Consider the following 19,074-nt stretch of genomic DNA (forward strand, 5'->3'; position numbering starts at 1 on the left):
ATTAAGATATTTAATGTATTTTTTTTCTTTCCACATAATTATTAGAAGTAACTTCAATAAGCATAAAGATGTCAATTTGCATACCAATGATCTTGACAGTGGTTTCTGTCTTGATGTCCTCGCACTCGCAAGTGTAAACACCGGCATCATCGTCATCTGTATTCTGGATGGTCACAGCATGCTGAAGTCCAATAACACTGATTTGAACTTTGCCAGGAATTGGCTTGAGCTCTTTTCCATTTTTCTTCCAAATCACATCCCTTTCCTTGCTCAACTCACATGTCAAGTACATTGGCTGTCCCTTAAGCACAGACATTTCCTCCTCCAGTGTCTTCGTGAATTTCACAGGTAACTCTGTCAAGCAAAAAACAGAAGAAAATCTGAATTCATGGGATTTGTTATTTAAGACAATACTATATATGTAGATTAATGTTTTCTTTTTTTTTTTTTTCATAATCAGTGCATTACCTTCAACAATAAGTTTAGCAGTTGAGGTCTTTTCTTTATTGCCAAGCTTTGCAACACATGTGTACTCTCCAGTATCAGAGAGTTGTACATCAATGATCGCCAGTTTGCGGTCTTTGCCATCAGAAGTAAATTTGTGTTTTGGACTCTCCCTTAGATTGCCTCCGTCTTTCATCCAAGTGGTGATAGCAGTAGATGGAGAGACCTGGCACTCAAATACAGCTGAGGAACCAATTGACTCAGCCTCCTGCAACACAATGTCCTTGAGTTCCTTCACAAACTTCAAGGGGACTGGTTTGAGAGCAAAACTAATTGATGGCTCTCCTGGAGGCTTTTCACCTCCAGCGCCAGGTTTCAGCCCTCTACCCCTTCCCCCATCACCAGGAGAAGGAGTCTGTCTTGCTGTAATGCAAAAAGAGGTTTAATGAAACTAATACCTCAACTTACCTAAAAAAATACACATTATATAGGCAAAGCTATTTACAAAGCACATTGAGAGCAGGCTAGAAAAGAATGCATAATTTATAGTGCATAACACCAAGACTGCATTTTGCTTTAGAACGCTGAGAAATCAAATAAATGTTAAAAAGGCTAAACTTACGTTTCAAGCCTCTGCCTCTTCCAGCTTCCTCTTTAGGTTTTCCCTCTGAACAAACAAAATACATTATTTCCAATTCATGGACATGGGAAAATTACATTTAAGGTTAATTATAAGCTTCCAATTATGAAGAAACTCTTAGAGACAAAGGGAAAATATTAAACACAGAAAATGGCTCATGAAGATGATAAAATCATGCTTCCAATTTAATGGGAAGTTAGATGATAAATTATGATTTCAATGCATTTACAATTCCTACCTACAGAGGTTATAATGTATAGTTCAACAAAGACACAGATAGACAAACAAGCTGAAAAGACATTAACATACAACACACATGCCACAAATGAAGATTGAAGACCAAGAAGGCAAACAAGATTTAGCAGTTTTATGTGGATGGACATGGGAGTGGACATGGAAATTATATGAGGTAAAAATACACAACATAGAGCGCTGATTTCCATAGCACGGGAAATGATGCATTCATTGGTGTAGGTCATAGCCACCCTCTCACCTCGTCTACCCCCTGGCATCACGGGAGTCTCTAGTGCCCCTTCCTCCAAATATCTATCCTCAGAGCCCTCTGAGCCATAACTGTCTCGAGAAGCAACGTCCCATCCCCACGCTTCATCATCTTCTGCTTCAGCCTCTTCTTCAAATACTTCTTCTTCAAGCTGAGTTGACAATTGTCTAAAATCTACAGCTCCAGGAGAAAGCTCCTTCATGACTGGAATGTCTTCTGTTTCAGGCATTTGAAGAGTTTCTTCAGTTTCTTTCTGAGGGGAACCCTTTTTAGGTACTTTTTTCAATGTAACTGCTTCAATTGAATCTTTGGGTGAAACCTTTTTAGGCTTCTTTGCCAAATCCTCACTAAGCTTCTTTTCCAAAGGAACTGATTCAACTGGTTTTGTTTTCTCAACCTTGGGCGAAGGGAACTTTTGGGGTTTTAAAGTTATTTCTTCTTTCTCAGGCTCTTTGGGTAAAATACCCTTTTTGGTGACTAGAGGCTTCTTTTCATCTTCCTTTGGTGTAACTTCCTTCTGTTCAGGTGTAACCTTTTTAGGGAGGATCTTTTTGTCATCTGTAGGCACTGTAGTTGGCACCTTCTTAGCCTCAACTCCTTTATCTGGAGTTTCACGACTGTCAACTCTCTTTTGTTGAGTACTTGGTTCTTTTCCAATTTCATCCTTTGGTGCCTTACTAAGTGGCGACAACTCAATTGGTTTCCATTCTTTTGGCTCCGGAACTTCCTTTTCTTGTGGTGATCCAGCAGAAGGTTTCTTTGTAAATGGCTTTAGCTGAATCTTCTCAGGCTCCTGATCATGAGGTAGAATTTTCTTGCCTTTAAATAACTTCTTTTCAGGCTCTGTAGCAGCTTCATCTTCAGGAAGTCTGGCTACAGCCTTTGCTGCAACTTCAACTGGTTTCTTTTTGTCAGGAATAAAGGGCTCTTCTTTTTTAATGAGAACATCAGGTTCTTTTTTCTTACCATCCTTTTCAGGTCGCTCACCTTTCTTAAAAGTAATTGGTTCCCTATCGCTTTCAAAAGATACAGGTTCTCTTGGTTTCGCATCTTTGTGGGTGTCCTTTTCTGTTTCAGGTGACGGTTTTCCAGGTTTCTCAAATGGCTTTAATTTGACAGTTTCATGTTCTTGTGTGTCTGATGGTAACTTTTTAACCCTTTTCAGTACTAAGCCAGGTTCCTCAGGAATATCTTTTTTGGGAACATTTCCTATTGTCTTCTGCTTTGCTTTATCACCTACTTCAGTTTCTTGTTTTATTTGCTGTGGTTCTTGATCTTGAAGTACAACAGGTTTCTTTTTGTCCATCTCAGGTCGCATTTTTTCTTTTTTGGTAGTCTCATAAGTCTCAAGATGCATTTCTGCCTCATAACTTTCAGTTATTATAACCTTAGTAGTAGCCTCAGCATACACCTTCTGACCCTCTTTATGTTCTTCTTGTGTTTTAAGAACTTTCCTCAGTTTCACCTTTTCTTGATCTTCCTCCTTATCTTTAGATACTCTTCTAGTTTTCTTCAAGATTGTCGTTTCAAATTTCTCCTCTTCTTCCTTCATTCTAAGAGCTTTGCCTTTAGATTTGGAAATGTATTACATTATATAACAAAAAAGGTACAAACAAACAACCAGCACATTTAACACACTGACAATTTGACAACATGTAACACATTTTCCCTCCCAGTACAATTAAAACAAGACAAAACACAAGAAAGGACTAAATAACACAACCAATAACAGATTGACAAAGAAGGTACATAAAACATACAACATATTTTAAAACACATAACACAAAATTCCTTTCAATATCAAATACAATTGAAGGGAACCTCTCATCCGAAAACTGCTCGAGCATCTGTAAAAACTGGTAGCAGGTTTGAATATTCTTACCTTTCTTTACAGGTCCAGGAGCAGAAACTGGTCCTTTTTCACCATCTGATTTAGAAATGTGGTCACAGAAAGTTAGAAACAAGTTAAAATAACAAAATCACACAGTTTTTTCTCGTACTGTGCAAAGAATAAAGTCAAAATGAAATTAATCTATATAACGGAAAATGTAATGTGCAGAAACGAAAAATTTAGGGGTCACTTGGCATCCATAGTGTGAATTTGTTTTTATAGACAGTGCATAAAAAAGCAATTCATGCTTATTTGTTTGAAACTGGTTATAAGTTAACCTGCTGAAAGATAAACATGACACCTCTCTTTATGAAGCAGAGAGGGGATGTTGTATGCACCACTTAATAGCATATGCATAAACTGTAAATAAGTACACATACAAACACACGAGACAGAACATGACAGACCTCATTAAACATTTAGTTTTTACACTAAGAATCAGATTGTTACATGTTGTTTTATAAACAACAATATTGCAATAAAGATAATTCTCCAAAAGATTTATAAGTATTCATGTAGATATATCTCTGCATAAGTACCTTCCACTGGTCGGTCAAATGGTACTGGCTCTTCCTTTGGAGCAGGCTGTGGTTTCTCAGGCTCTTTAGGTGTAGGTACTTCAAGGGAATTTCATAGATATTATGAGATTTCTAGACTACTCATTTAAGAGCATTCCTTTCCAGCACATTTAAGAAATTTTGACTCGTGTTTACTACAATACCTTTTGCTGGAATTGTCTTCTCTTCAGTGGTCTTGGCGGGGTATTTATCCTCAGCTTTCTTATCGTGTTCTTTAACTTCAAATAGAGTGTGTTGTTTGATGTCAGAATTCAAGTTCAAAGATATTAAAGATAATACAGTGTGATAGAAGAATGGAACATTTCAAACCTTTATCAAGGTTAAGAAAAAGTCACACAGATGTTACATGCTTGATATATTATACATCAAATGTTCTGAAATCTCTTCACTATCGGTATGTTAATTGAGAAAACAGTCATTTTATTTTAGTAATGTGGAAAAAGCCTCATTATATGACACTCTTTAGATGAAAAAAATGTAAGTGAACATCAAAATGAGCAGGCCATCTTAGCATAGTTGGTAAAATATCAGTCAAGATTTCTGTTGTGGAAGTAAGACTAGACATGACAAAGCAAGTTTTAAACACCTCCACAGAAACTTAACATCACACAACATTGTGACAACATTTAAAATGATGACAATTTAAAGGACATCTTTGAAAATAAATTTTTAGTTCTTCAATGGGGGGGGGGGGGGTTCATGGCTTGTTATAAAGCTTTCGGCTCAGCTAGTGTGGTTCAGTACGTGTGAACCTTTTTCAGTTAAAACAAAGTCTTAAGTAATCCATTGTTGTAACAGCAAAGGTGCAAAATAATCTGCAAGACTGTTTCACAGGATAATACAAACAATGACTCGCACCAAACACAGATGATACAGAACAACATAAAAAACATTACAACAAATAAAGATGATACAGAACAACATAAAAACATGACAACAAATACATGGTATGTTAAGGGCCTCTAATAAGGTTAAAAAAAAGAAAGAAAAGAAAAGTACCTTCTGGAGTCTTTGCCTGAGGCACCACTGCAGGCTCTGGAGATGGTTTCTTTACAACTGTGAAAATTACACAATTCAATGTGTTATGATGAACAACTAAGACTTTTTAGTATAAGATATGTAATACATGAAACATTTAACTAATCGTGAACGGCTTTGACAAACTATGAAAAGAGAACACCACATTGTGAAAACAGAACCACAAAAAACATGACATAAAAAGGAGTTTATTTAAGTTAAAAGAATCCCCATAGTACCTTTTGAGGGTGCAACTTCTTTCACAGAAACAGGCGTCTTCTCTGGGGAAGGTATCCTCTCTGGTTCTGCCACATTACATCACAAATAAAATTGTACATTATAAACCCCAAAAGTTGGTAATGTCATCATTAGACTTTTTATCTCCAAAGAATAAATAAACAGACAAACATAAAATACCACGTTTCAACAGACACAAACAGGGACAGTGACAAATAAACATACAGAATTGTGTTGATTCGAAAAAAAAAATAAGGGGGATTAACATTTCAATGGACATTATATATGACTTAAAGACAAGACAAAACATTCATAGTTGTGCAAATGTTAGTGCAGTTTTTTTTTTTAAAGGCACTTGACTGGGGAGCAGTTTTAACTGCTCAATCCTTCAATAACAGCCTCTTTGCAAATCCTGCCTTACTTTATTCCAGGTTTACAAAACAATCTGTGATGGAATGTGCCACACAAACTGTGATGGTCAGAGTAAAATAAATAGGGATCTTGTTAAAATCTAAGCTTATATAAACACATTCATACTGTTGGGATACTTAGAAGCATTTACAGAGTCATAAATGGTACACACAGCAAGGAACAGCAAAAGCCAAGACAAACTTTCCTATATTTTATTCTTATCATTAGTTTTTCTGGTGTTGGAAATAATATTTTCTCTACTACTTCCTCTGTATTACCTAACTATGACATGGTGAGCCAAATTTCTGAATACAGAATAGCCGTTGTTGCCATGTACATGTGGGCTAAGTGTGGATGTGTCAAAATGTATTTATCTGTTGCATCAGAAAGTTGAAAAAGTACAGAACAAACCATTTTATAGCTCATTCTCAATATTTTTTAATTTTTTTTATATATTTATTTTTTTTCACTGGGAAGGAATTTTGTTGTTCTGAAAGTTAAAGTATGTTTTCGTAGTACAAATGCACTTTTTTTTTTAAAAATATTCCTCGTGATATAATTCTTAAAAAGAGTCTTGAAACCCCTGACAGTATTGATGTAACTGTAGGCAAATTTCTGCTTTCTATTGCTGAATCTTTTTGAGTGACTTTGCCAGGTTTAGTGACACCAAATTGCATATATGTTAATTCCTCAACTGATTAGTTGTCAATGAATACTGAGTAGACAAGTTATACACATATTTGTCACCATACAGACATATACACACTCAAAGAAATAAGATGAGTTCAAAGAAAGAAAGAAAGTTTAAGAGTAAAAGACAATCAAGATTTCTGATATCATTGTACCTTTTGTAGTGGCCACCTCTTTCTTTTGGGGTACAATTTGTTCATCCTTTTTAGGAGCAAGAAGAACCTCTTTCTTTTGAGGCTCTATGAGGCCTTCTTTTTTAGGGACAGCAACTAGTTCCTTCTTTTTAGACTGAATGTCTTCTTTTTTCTCTGGTTTAGGCTCAGAAACGACCATTTTCTTTTGGGTCACAAGTTCCTCTGTTTTAGGAATTGTAATGGCCTCCATTTTGGCCAAAACATTTTCTTTCTCTTCCGGTTTTCCCATTTCTACCCAATAAAGTGGACTTTCTTCTTTGTCTTTTAAAATTTGTGCTGGACTTATCGCTTCAATCTTCTTTGAAGGTACAATTTTCTCCTTTTGCAGCACAATTTCCTGCTTTTTAAGTGCAGCAACAAACTCTGTTTTAGGTGGTATGTCTTCTTTTTTCTGAACAGTAACAATCCCTCTCTTGCACTCTCTGTCTTCTAATTTACTGTCAGCAGCATCTGGTTTCTTTTTACTTATTTCCTCGATGAAAACTTCTCTCTGTGTAGCCAATGATGGAGGGACCTCTGGCTTCTCTGAAAGTTCTTGTACTTAGAAAGAATATTAAAATTAAGAACAATGCTTCAAATCGCACTGATTTAAGAGACAAGAAGAGTGAAAGTGTGGTTCTGAAGTCAAGATACCTCTTTCTCTCTGAGCATCTTTTTGTTGAGAAATAACTTCTGAAAGAGAATGTGGAGGAATGAATACCGTCTCAGACTTTGGAACAACTGAGTTCTTTAAAAGAATAAAGGTCATTTAAGTTTATCAATTTTACACTAACTCCCATAATTCAAAGTTAAATTAATATTTTCTAAAGCTGTACTTGTAACATGGTGTGACTTCTACAAACCCTCAGTAAACCAATGACTTATCCCAGTTTAGACCCTTGGTTTTAATCACTTGAAAGATATTAAAGATTGATGTACTCGATATATCCCACAAGATTTTAACAGGATGAAGACAAAGAAGATTGATGGAAAAGACAATAGATGGAAAAATAGAAAATATGCTAAAAGAGGAAGAATTGCCAATAAAAGGATCACAAATAGGGTTTAATTTTATGTACCTTCATATTCCCTTGGTAGATAAAGAGCTGTATCCGGCTGTCTTTGCAGCTCTCCTTTTGGAGATTCATTCAATGTAGAATCCGAGATAACTTAAGAGAGTATTTTAAAGTTTCTATTAGCACAGTTTTAAGAAATATGCAAAAGAAAATTCTACAAGGACATCATATACAAGATCACTCTAGCGAGTGGTGAGAGGTTAATAATGCAAGAACACATTGGAACATGACAGGAAACAAGTAACACACGTGCGATCACTCAGACACACAAACATAAAGCAATTAAGAGAATAAAACAGTTTAAGATCAGTTCAAAGAACATAATTTCCAAGAAAGTACGTTTTAGAATAAGAAGAAAAGACAATCAAATCATCTGATATCATTGTACCTTTTGTAGCAGGCACCTCTTTCTTTTGGGGTACAATTTCTTCATCCTTTTTAGAAGGAAGAGGAACCTCTTTCTTTTGAGGCACCATGACCCCTTTTTTAGAGACAGCGACCACTTCCTTCTCTTTAGGCTGAATGTCTTCTTTTTTCTCTGGTTTAGGCTCAGAAATTTTCTTTTGGGGCACAAGTTCCTCTGTTTTAAGTAGACTTCCTTCTTTGTCCTTTAAAATTTGTGTGGGAGTTATCTCTTTCTTCTGAGGCACAATTTCTTCTTTTTGAGGAGCACTGATAGCCTGTTTTTTAAGCGGAACTACTTCTGCTGTCGGTGCGGGAGCTATCTCTTTCTTTTGAGGCACAATTTCCTGCTTTTTAAGTGCAGCAACAATTTCTTTTTTAGGCAGTGTGTCTGTAATGTCTTCTTTTTTAAGACCAGCATCAGCCTCTCTCTGTTTTTCTACTCTGCCATCTCTTTCTTCTATTGATGGAGTGACCTCTAAAGTGACCAATGATGGAACGACCTCTGGCTTCTTAGAAGGTTCTTGTATTTAGAAAGAACATTAAAGTTAAGAACAATGCTTCAAATCGCACTGATTCAAGAGTGAGACAAGATGAGCAAAAGATTAATCAAGTAGATATGACTGTAATTTAAATATACAATACCTATACATAAGGTATTAAGACATACAGATGCAAAAGGTATGACAGAGCCGAACAATAAATGGCCAAACCTAATAATATTGCACGACAAAGACACTGACATAAATAAAAGCCACTATAAAGGTCATGTTTGTCCCATAAGAGTGTTGCTAATTAATAAAGAAACAGAAAACAGGCCAACAGGTAAAGAATGAAGTGAGCCTATACCTTTCTTTGGGGCATCTTCCATTGGAGTTTCAATGGAACGGTCAGGTTTAGCTGTCTTGGTTGGTTCTTTCTTTGTAGGTTTGGGTTTCTTTTCCTCTTCAAGAACTTTAAAGAACATTCATTGCACTGTTTACTTTTTTATATAAACACATTAAAGAAAGCAATACAACGTCACATACAACATGCTTCCTAATGGAAGCTGGACAATTGCATCAACAAAGATGAACATACGAAAAATTCTCAAACAAACTTCAATGACAAGGAGAAAACCACGCAAAATTAAGGGATGTGCATTACCTTTGGCTGGGGGCAACTCATCTTTCTTCACAGGTGTAGGCTTAAGCTCAGGTTTAGGCTCAGGTTTGGGCTCAGCTACTGGTGCAGCTTTAGGCTTAGGTTCTTCATCTTTAGGTTCAGGAGCAACAGGAACTTCAAGTAACATATTTTTTGCATTAGAACATTTGTAAAGTTTCAGAAGAGTTAGGACGTTAATGACAACAACAGTGTGAAGTAGTTACTGTAATTACTACCTCTAACAGAGAAAGACAAAAAACTAAAAAAAACACACCACTGAAAACAAGATACACTCTAAGAAGATTTGACAACAGTTGCATACAATAATATTGAGAGCAAGTAGACTCAAGATCAGTAAGTTAAACATAAGACACACATTCTTTAAAACAAGACGGACATAAAAATGATAATTAAGATCACATTTGAAAGTAAAAAAAGAAAAAAATATCAGGTTTTTCTACAAAAATAACAAAATCAACATTTATTATCAACACTTAAGAAAAAACTTCAACTTTAACAAAACAAAGATACAAAAGGAATTGATCACCGTAGGAACAGCATGCAGTATGCATAAATTACAGGTTACGGTGTGACATAGAACAGGAAACAAATAACAAGTTTTGTTTGCTTTTTTTTCAACAGTTTTTTATACCATACCTTTTGCCGTGGGGCGTTTAATTGGCTCTGGCAGGGTAACTGCAGTAACTATTTCTTCCACAGGCTTTTTGGCTTTTTGGGAAAAAAATCAATATAAATCAGTTTTCAAACAGACAACACATCCTGATATGGCTACAACAGAATATTAACATCACAGACCACATAGAAAGGAAGTTTATAAAGTGTTCCCTTAAGAAAAAAATTTATTAAAAGAGCAACTTATGGACATTAAACACCACTGCAGCACAATGGACAGACATTTGTATACCTTCCAAAGGTTTCTGCTCCACTGGTTTAGATGGCTTCTGCTCAGCTTCCTCGAAATCTTTGAGAATATTATGAACAGTTACTCTATTATATAAAAAGCACTACCTTAAGCTTTGAGGGCAACTATGTATGAGTATCATGACAGAAATTAAGGAGAAACATAGATGTTTAAACATGGCGAAGGACAAACTGGACAGATTCACACAAAAAAAGAATAGCATTAAAGCATTTACGAAGTTAAGAATCCACGTAAGAAGCAAGTAATGTGAAATATAAAATTTAAATGCACATGCATTTTTTTTTTTACATATTAAAATAGCAGATACATTTGAAGCTGCCACAGAAGCAAATATCACAATAAATGTTGAACGTACACAAAATTGAGGACAAATTACACAGTATAGCCAAGGATATGAAAGTACACACACAATATTAGACACAAACAAACACAATGAAGTTGTTGTAAGCGTGTTTGCCAACAAGTAGCTGAAAGCTGCGAAGTGTTCTCATTCGGTACCTTTCGTTGGAGCCTCCTCTCTCATTCCTAGTGTTTTTCTTTCAACTGGCTCTTCAATCGGGACCCTTGGGGCTGAGGAGAAAAAAAAAAAAAAGTCCTTAGAATGATTCCCTTAATCCCCTTTATAACATTGAAAAGATAAGGAATATAGTAATATGAACACATACAATCTTGACTGAAACACAAATTTGTTTACAAACTGTGCAAAAGGCTGGTAAAGTTACACACAGATTCAGAAAGTCAGACTGGTAAATGTACAGTGTGATATCTACAAACATAGACCGTAATGGTATATTGTAAGGATTTGGTGAAGACAAAGTGCAACATACTGTAAGCATTAATATGAATTATACACATACATATACATGTGACATGTACATATGATATGTTTTATGAGCAAACAAAACAAGTTGAAAAATGAAAGAGGGTTAGACCAGCATGATATATTGTAGTTGCTGACCCAACATATAAGCTCTCAGTCATACCTGTGACTGATATTTCTTTTACAACCTTCTCTTCTGTCCAGCTCACATACTCTGGTAAAGGGCAAAAAATTGTTACATGTGTCCAAGGAAGAGTACTTTTTTATTTTGTTAATATTGTGACGTTACTTGGTTATTTCACGCAAGATGTTGGGAATCAGATGAAATGAAACTCACACAATCATGTAATTCTCTTTTTATTTTTATTATTTTTGAACAGATGGACAGTTACTTCACGCAAGATGTTGGGGATCAGACAAAACAACACACTCACAATTGTGTTAATCTTTTTATTTTTTGAACAGACGGGCAGTTAAAAGATGACGTTAATATGGATGTTTATAGTGGAGTGATTTATTTTTTGTTGTTGTCGTTTTTAGTGGATGATGCTATATGAAAAGAATGACTTGATGACCAAATAAAAAAAAAAAAAGGTAATTTTAGACTCAAAATAGTGCAGTTTACCTTGTGTTTCCACTTTTTCTTCATAGTGATAATATTCCATGGAAGATTCAGCTTTTTGGAAATAGTAAATGTACGAGTAACTCTCATCTCTTATATTGAGGATCAGGATTTATGTATTTTTCAAACATATTTTTAAAAATGTTCAGAAATCCTAATCTTACCTTCTATGGTTAATGCAGATGGTGCCTCGGGCACTTTTATTGATGTATCCGGGAGATCTGGGGAGCGTTATTTAATACTTAATACTTTTAAGTTTACTTAAATATAATATTATGTATTTTGAGGAATAATCTGTCAAGATGCACTACAAGTCTTAAAAATCTTCCATGATTTGTTGATGGTAAATGGAGTCATCTGAAAAACTTCATATACTTACCATAAGGTACTCTTTCTATTTCAATTTCTGAGGGGAAAAAGGGAAAAATAACATAAGGATCCTTCATATACTAGAATGTTAGTCAAGTAAATGCTGTAGCTCGACAGCTGTACCGACCTTTGCCTGACAGGTAAAGCTCAGCTGTACTTTTCGCCTCACCCCTGGGCTCCAATCTGACAATGACTGAGTATACTCCTATAGGATTATTAATTCGGTTAAATGGGCCTCTTTATTTAAAATGATTAAAAAGAAAAAATGTGGCGCACTGGAAATCCACAAACCTTCATCATCAGAAGTTACATTGCGGATGATCATGAAGTGCCGTCGCCCTTCACTTCGGAAGGTATATTTGGGGCTCTCTTTAAGCTCCCATGTGTCCTTATACCATGTTACAATTGCATTGTCGAAAGACACTTCACATTCAAAAGTGGCAGACTGATGTTCTCGCACCACAATGTTCTGGATGCGTTTGGTGAAATGTATTTGCTCAGCTAAAAAGAGATAACGCAAGGCTGACAATTAGGGATGGTGTCTGTAATGGTGAAAAAAATTCACTCTCTATATTTTATGGAGTAATTGAAAACTAGGGGTCACTGTACAGTCTTTTTGCCTAATTTTGACCATTCAGATTTGTTGTTTAAGAAATCCAGGAAAATATGAAGACAAAATTGAAGAGGTTTTCCTTAAGAAGTAATGAAGATGATGATGATGATGGAAGAGGTTAGTAGATGGCATATTGTATAGTTAAAATAAGTCTGACAGTTGATTTAATATATACAAACCTTCGACCCAAAGATTTGCAGTCGTTTCAAGAGTTTTATATTTGCAGGTATATTCTCCTTGGTCTTCAGGTTTAACATCTTTGATTGAGAGCTTCTGAGTGTAATCGGCCACAGCAAACGTGTATCTGCTGTGAGACTCTAAAAGCTTCCCATTTTTAAACCACTGGGTTTTTGCATTAGGTATAGAGAATTGGCAAGTCAATGTACATGTTTGGCCTTCCTTACCAGCCACATCTTGCATATGCTGTTCCACTTCACCATCTGCAAACAAAAGGTTCATTATTGTAAAAACTTATAGTATAAGATATAGTATATGATATGTATTAAAAGGAAGAATTATGCCAGGTGTACACTGTGCGATTTTATTGTATTATTATTTTTGGTATTTTTTTTACTGTCCTTCACAATTGATGCTTTTCAGATTGTATTATGTAAACCCAGTGAGATCTTGAGTAAAAGTAATGGCAGACTGAGGGACTGGGCGAAAGAGGTCATGGATTATTCATTCTTCAGAAGGTAATTTTGACAGTACAATCATAACATAAAGGGTACGCTTGTAGCTGTCAGAAATCCGTCGGAGGCTAAGATTCATCGCAAAGGTAAAACATTGCAAAAGATTCATTATCAGCTTTGAGCATGGTACACTATGCAATTCCAAGACTGCTGATTTTACCTTATGACAAAAATATTTTACTATCCCTGAAATTTGTCTCAGATGGCAAAATCACAGCAAAAATTGCAGAGTGCGCACCTAGCTCTATATGATGCAGCTACATACCCAGCACTGTCAGTTTGGCACTGGAGATATGTGGGCCGCACACAATACGGTAATTGCCCTGATCTCTGGTCTGGCAATCCTTGATCTTCAATATGTGACGATCACCAACAACTTTGATTTCATACTTGTCACCACTGTCAAGTTTTTGGGTTCCCTTGTACCAGGTCAGTGAGATTTCAGGGTAGTTAATCTTGATCTCACATTCAAACACAGCATCCTTCAGAACAGTAGTTGTCTGGTCTTTGATGTCTCGCACCAGAGTGACAGGCTGCATAGAAAACAAGCACACAAAAAAAGAACACATTAACACTCTGACTTTAAATGATATACAGTACATAATTTCTCAAACTTCTTTATTTTGTTTGCAGATATTGAAGTATATGGTCTTCCAGATCTATGGTATAACATTTTATTTCACACCTCGGTTTGTTCCATTCTCTTTTGCAAATCAGCCACAAGTTTAGCCAAATCCTCCTCAGATTCTCTTCCACCATGTTCCACTTCCTGAAATGGAATTAAATCGAGCATGTAAACAATAAAATAATTAATTATCATTCCTGCCCTTCTCTGCAATGTAAATATAACAAAAGACTACTGTTGAGCCTTTAAAATTATTATTAATTATTATTATTATTAATTATTAATTATTATTAAAATTATTATTATTATTAATTATTATTAATTATTATTAAATTATATTTTAATGTATTTAGTGAGTTTGGGAAATTTAAGTAAGACTGTTTTTATTTATCAATTCAGAGGAATATTCCCACGAGTCTCAATTAAACATTTCTTTACAAAAGCTCAAGATTAAAGTGCACTTTGTGTGGTAAAAGACCCAATTACATCAGGGATACAAAGAGGTCAATAAATATAATTTTTTATGAAATAGGGCTGTCAATCGATTACAAAAAAGTCCAGCCCACTCTCTTTTATTTCTAAGGTAAAACCCAAGCTGAGGCTGCGCTGACTGCCCCCTGCTGACTGCAGAACGAAAAAAACATCAAGGCCTGTTACAGAATTATATTTTTTTATATAATTAATTGCACTAAATTAACACATTAAACCGACAGCCCTATAATAAACACAAGGCTTCTTAAAAAAATCCTTCACCGTGTAAAAGGAACTATTTGACGCTGTTTTGTTGTTATCTGAATCAGTCTTACCGGTCTTCCACTTTCTTGCTCTTTTTCTCTCTTTAGAAACTCAATGGCCTGAAGAAGACCCCGGTAATCTGTGATTCCATACATGCGAGCGTATTTCTCATACTCCTTAGGATCAACATTTCTAAGCAACTCAACAATATCAATATCCTTGTCCTCTTTAGGGCTTTTCTGCTTTGATGGTGTCCTGTTGAAACAAAACAAAATGATTTAGATTCTTGTAAAGTTTTAGTAACCTAAATCAGTGTTTCTCAGCCAGGGAACTAATGGCCCCTGGGTCTGTGAACAGGATCTGTGTAATCATTTTAAATGTGTAAAATAATGATTAGCAGTAATGAGTATATTATGACAAACCATTTCCTATAAAAGACAGTGCCACAGAACTGACTATATGGCCGAAGATGTAGTTAAGCAAGTGGTGGGACAGTTAACACAGTACTGGACCTCATTGTCAAAACATCCCCAAGTACCCCAACGTTTAAAGACATTTTATAAAAATTATTAAATAAAAAGGTTACATACAGGTGATTAATGATAGACTGTAATTAGACTGATTAATATAATTTATTGATATTAATAGTCTGACAACATTTGTCTGGCTTTAATTATATTTAGAATTATAAACATAAATAGCTTTTATTTCACATCAACATATTAATAGTAGACCTTTTAATATTTTCATTTACAATAACAGAACACTACATCTACAGTGTGAAATAACAAAACTAGTTCACCACCACTGAGAATCTAAATCAAGAATCTTCAAATGCATCACGTAGGATCTAAAAAAAAAAATAAAAAAAAAACTTACTTTTTCAGTTTGACTACTTCCAAAGCAGTCTCTTTCTTCTCCTCAACATTTAAGTCTGTGCTGCACTCAATTTCTCCATGTTGGTTGGAAGCAACACATCTGTACTGACCAGAGTCAGATTTGGTCACCTCTTTAATTTCCAGTTTTGCCTCTTGGCCCTTTTGTTCAATGCTGATGCGACCACCATGAGTCATCTGCCTCCATTTGCCCTTCATCCATTTTACATTGGGAATGGGATCGCCACCAACTTTTGCAATAAAGGTAGCTGTGCCCTCTGTAAGTACAAACACCACACATAGATTTATAACATTTTCTTCTGCATTTAAATGAATTCACTCATTAAACTTCTTATCTATTAAAGCTTGTAAAAGAGAGCCACTTACTCTCAATGATACGAACGCTCTTGGGCTCTTCAATGAAGAACAAGTTGTCCAATTTTTTAGTTGGCTGTGGTGGTGATGGCACTGGCTGTGCTGGTGCAGGAGCTCCTGTTTTCTCTGAAAGTTTAGATGGATTTTTTTCAGTGTGATACAGACAGTAAGTTTTAGCTTAAAAGACTCTAAAGCATGTTCTTAATATACTAACTAAAATCAAGACCTGTGTCTATTTTTCAAGAAGCACAGTTGCATAACGAGAAAGAATGCCAAGACAATTTTTTCAAATAAGCAGGATTTGGTGTAACAAAACATTTACTGAGATGTACTGTATACATTGGAGACAACAAGCATCTACTGTACTTGGACAAACAACAGTAATCAGTTAGTAATCAGATATAAGATATAAGATACAGTAGAGAGAGAGAAAGTAAAATTAGATTAGAAAGAAAAAATAGAAGAAGAAGAATTATCAAAAGTCTATTATTCACAAACAAAAGAAAATTAGTTGTATGCACATTGTTTAAGGAATATAATAGCAGAAAAAAATTGGCAAAAGAAAAACAGAAATCAAAATGCTCCTCACAGAGAGATAATTACCTTTGATAGTGACTTTAGACTTGCAAAACTCACTACCAGCTTCATTGGTTGCCTTGCAGAGATAATCCCCTGCATCTGTCTTAGATACACGGACCATCTCCAATATGGCAGTGCCATCAACAAATGTGATCTTAGTGCTTCCAGACGATGAAAGCTCTCGCCTGTCCTTCATCCATTGAATCTTAAATGGAGGAGATCCACGCACATGGCAGCTGAGGGTGAGTGTCTCACCCTCAGCCACAGTCACTGGTTTAAGAGGCAAGTCAAAGCTTGGTGGTACCTTTTGCTCTGCATTTAGAAAATAAATAATTATGACCATTTTATGAACAAATGCCACTTCAATCTCTATTGACACATACAAAGACATTAGCACCACTGAGAACATACAAACAAGATGGAAAGTTAAAAGGGACACTATACAAATACTGTAACATTTTCAGTATTCTATTACACATACACATAACTTACAAATAGGAAATAAAGTAAGAAAAGCCTGACATAGAAACTGGCAGTATACCTGTAATGTGAACTGACACTTCACAAGAGGCGGTTCCAGCCTCATTTGAGACTTTGCATGCATATGCACCACTATCTGACAGTTGAGATTTTTTGATGCACAGCACAGCCACACCACTCTTGAAGGTTACATCATAACTGTCAGAGGTGAAGATTTCTCTGCCATCTTTATACCAGTTGACAGTCAGCGGCTGTGATCCAGACACACGACACTCAATCTTCACCATTTTTCCCTCAGTGTCCTCAATAGTTGCTGAAGGCTTCTTGGTGAAAGTGGGCGGAATTTTGCGTTCTATTGAAACATTAAATAGATACGTTGTTAGAAAGGAGGTACGAGGTAAACAAAACAAGGCTCTATTATCCCAAAAACTTGGATTTTTTTTTTTAAGACGATTCTCAACAGTGCCACATGTTGATGTACTGCAAGCACAGAGCCCAAAGAAAAATCTAATCTGCATTAGCATGAAGAATGTAAGACATACAAAAGCTTTAAGAAATAAAGAAGCTCCAGAGCAAGACAATGTAGACACACTGACAAGCAGTGACCAAATACCTTTCACCGAAACTTCTGTGGAACAAGAGTCCTTCCCAACATCATTACTAGCATGGCAAGAGTAACGACCCGAGTCTGCCTTATCAGCCTTCAAAATTGTCAAATGTGGGGTGTTTTCAACACATGATATCTTATAATTGCCCCCTGTGCGGATGTCTTTGTGATCCTTGGACCAAGTGACTTTTATTGGCAATGATCCTGTCATGTGGCATTCCAGTTCCACAGCATCACCCGCAGTTACTTCCACAGGCATAAGCTTTCTTTCAAACACAGGTGGATATCTTGGCTCTGGAAATTTAAGTAGAGATAAAAGTACAATTGCATAGTCATTTTGACACATTATTTCAGCAGAGTTCACCACTCCAAACAAAACAACACAAAAGAATATACCTTGAAGTGTGAGCTTGGCTCTACAAGAAGCCGTTCCAACACTATTAGTTGCAACACAACTGTATTCTCCAGAATGTCTCATTTCACTCTTGGCTATCTTAAGGACAGCAGAGTTATCATCGTAAGACATTGTGTATTCTGAATCACTCTTTAGAGTTTCACCGTCTTTGAGCCAAGACACCTCCATAGGAGAGGATCCTGCCACACGACACTCAAACTGGACAGGCTGTCCTTCGATTTGACTAATGCTAGTAATCTTTTTAGGGAAAGATGGTGGTGTTTTTACATCTGAAAAGCAAAACAATGAACATAATACATGCATAATGGTTACACAGTGCAATAGAAAAAATATTAGTGATATTTAATAGAGCTATAAAGAGAATTTAGTATCACCTTGTACAGTTAAGAGGCAGCTAGAAGAGGCAGATCCTATACTGTTTTCTGCCTTACACGTGTATTGACCAATATCTGCTTTTGCAACTTTGGCTAATTTCAGGCAGGCAGTGCCTTTGACAAACTCCATCTTGCAGGTCGGAGAAGAACGCACTTTGCCGTCCGCCTTAAACCATGACACTTTAATTTCAGGAGTGCCACCAATCTGGCATTTGAGACAGACTGCATCGCCTGCTGTTACCTCCATTGGCTCCAAATTCTCAATAAAGAAAGGCGGTTCTAAAAGTGACACATACGTATATGCTTGAGACATTAAGACAAGCATGCTCATTGACATTTTATTTCACAATGGCTTATACTGAACACTTTTTCTCAGTAACAAACCTAAAATGGACACTGCTGCATCACAAATGTCATGTCCAGCATCATTTGAAACCTCACAAGTGTATTTTCCAGCAGCTTCTTTATCACTGTTTAGACACTCTAGGATGCAGGAGTTCTCAGTGGTAGTAATGTTGTACTTATAAGAGGAGTAAATCTCCTGGCCATCTTTATGCCATTTCACAAGAATCTTTGGGCTTCCTGCATATGTGCATTCAAGTATCAGCGATTTGCCCATTTCAACAGAGAGGTTCTTTAGTTTCTTGACAAAGTGTGCAGCCTCTGAATAAAAGAAGTCACGTAAGACATGTGAGACAAAAAGCTGTGTCACAAGTATGCAAGAATCAATTTGTCATAAATGTAAT

At 35.9% G+C, this 19,074-nt stretch overlaps 1 protein-coding gene across 1 annotated transcript in view; it reads right to left on the reverse strand.

The window, feature by feature from the left end:
* ttn.2 (titin, tandem duplicate 2) overlaps positions 1–19,074 on the reverse strand; it is a 200,547-nt gene that overhangs the window by 110,955 nt on the left and 70,518 nt on the right. Inside the window, exons 68-98 of the mRNA XM_051709102.1 lie at positions 18,713–18,991; positions 18,329–18,607; positions 17,936–18,223; positions 17,546–17,833; positions 16,994–17,284; positions 16,477–16,764; positions 15,886–15,999; positions 15,503–15,776; positions 14,695–14,878; positions 13,949–14,032; positions 13,529–13,796; positions 12,751–13,011; positions 12,250–12,459; positions 12,086–12,163; positions 11,969–11,995; positions 11,754–11,810; positions 11,593–11,643; positions 11,131–11,181; positions 10,646–10,717; positions 10,130–10,186; positions 9,862–9,933; positions 9,208–9,339; positions 8,911–9,015; positions 5,312–5,377; positions 5,055–5,111; positions 4,199–4,273; positions 4,017–4,094; positions 3,469–3,513; positions 1,067–1,111; positions 469–867; positions 85–354 (exon numbers count right to left, since the gene is read on the reverse strand). Coding sequence (XP_051565062.1) covers positions 85–354; positions 469–867; positions 1,067–1,111; positions 3,469–3,513; positions 4,017–4,094; positions 4,199–4,273; positions 5,055–5,111; positions 5,312–5,377; positions 8,911–9,015; positions 9,208–9,339; positions 9,862–9,933; positions 10,130–10,186; positions 10,646–10,717; positions 11,131–11,181; positions 11,593–11,643; positions 11,754–11,810; positions 11,969–11,995; positions 12,086–12,163; positions 12,250–12,459; positions 12,751–13,011; positions 13,529–13,796; positions 13,949–14,032; positions 14,695–14,878; positions 15,503–15,776; positions 15,886–15,999; positions 16,477–16,764; positions 16,994–17,284; positions 17,546–17,833; positions 17,936–18,223; positions 18,329–18,607; positions 18,713–18,991 — 4,845 coding nt within the window. The remainder of the gene's footprint in view (positions 1–84; positions 355–468; positions 868–1,066; positions 1,112–3,468; positions 3,514–4,016; positions 4,095–4,198; positions 4,274–5,054; positions 5,112–5,311; positions 5,378–8,910; positions 9,016–9,207; positions 9,340–9,861; positions 9,934–10,129; positions 10,187–10,645; positions 10,718–11,130; positions 11,182–11,592; positions 11,644–11,753; positions 11,811–11,968; positions 11,996–12,085; positions 12,164–12,249; positions 12,460–12,750; positions 13,012–13,528; positions 13,797–13,948; positions 14,033–14,694; positions 14,879–15,502; positions 15,777–15,885; positions 16,000–16,476; positions 16,765–16,993; positions 17,285–17,545; positions 17,834–17,935; positions 18,224–18,328; positions 18,608–18,712; positions 18,992–19,074) is intronic.

The sequence above is a fragment of the Myxocyprinus asiaticus genome, chromosome 10 (assembly GCF_019703515.2).
Source record: "Myxocyprinus asiaticus isolate MX2 ecotype Aquarium Trade chromosome 10, UBuf_Myxa_2, whole genome shotgun sequence".
Taxonomy (NCBI): Eukaryota; Metazoa; Chordata; class Actinopteri; order Cypriniformes; family Catostomidae; genus Myxocyprinus; species Myxocyprinus asiaticus.